General features: G+C 52.8%; 1 protein-coding gene across 1 annotated transcript in view; it reads right to left on the bottom strand.

Moving 5' to 3' along the window:
• The window catches only part of LOC116185928, a 12,915-nt gene that overhangs the window by 1,164 nt on the left and 11,298 nt on the right, over positions 1-453 (bottom strand). The window contains 2 exon segments of the mRNA XM_031511600.1: positions 1-52; positions 120-417. The exon segment at positions 1-52 is cut by the window's left edge and continues 1,164 nt beyond it. Of these exon segments, the coding sequence (XP_031367460.1) occupies positions 1-52; positions 120-417 (350 nt within the window).

Raw genomic sequence — 453 nt, 5'->3', positions numbered from 1 at the left:
CGTTTCCCTAAACGAGCCGCCAAGTAATCGACCCCCTCCGTGTGCTCCGCACCTGCGAAATTATGCATAACCTCCGTGTGATCCTCGTCTCGATCGTTCAACGAGATTTCGTTCTTTACCTTCCTTCTCCACGGCCAAGTCGTAGAAGCTGCTTTCGGGTCCGCAACAGGAGGACACGTCGCCGAAATATAACTCGCTCTCCGACTGTTTCGGTCCGGCGTTCGCCTCCTGTTGGAAAGCCCCGTTCTCCACACCCTTCAAAGGCTTCCTCGCTCGCCTACCCTTCATCGTACCCTCGTTCCCCCCCTCCGGATCGGTGCTGTTCGATATCTCTTCGGCATTTTCGTAATTGTCCGAGGGCCGTTTCGCTGCTCTTGATCTGTGATCTGAAAGAAAAGAAAAAGAAAAACACGCGTTATTTCGAGTTCAGTTTGTTCGGCGAGTTGTTTCATC

Source organism: Apis dorsata, unplaced genomic scaffold (genome assembly GCF_000469605.1).
Source record: "Apis dorsata unplaced genomic scaffold, Apis dorsata 1.3 scaffold_331, whole genome shotgun sequence".
In the NCBI taxonomy this organism is placed as follows: domain Eukaryota; kingdom Metazoa; phylum Arthropoda; class Insecta; order Hymenoptera; family Apidae; genus Apis; species Apis dorsata.
This window is presented reverse-complemented; position numbering and strand designations above follow the sequence as displayed.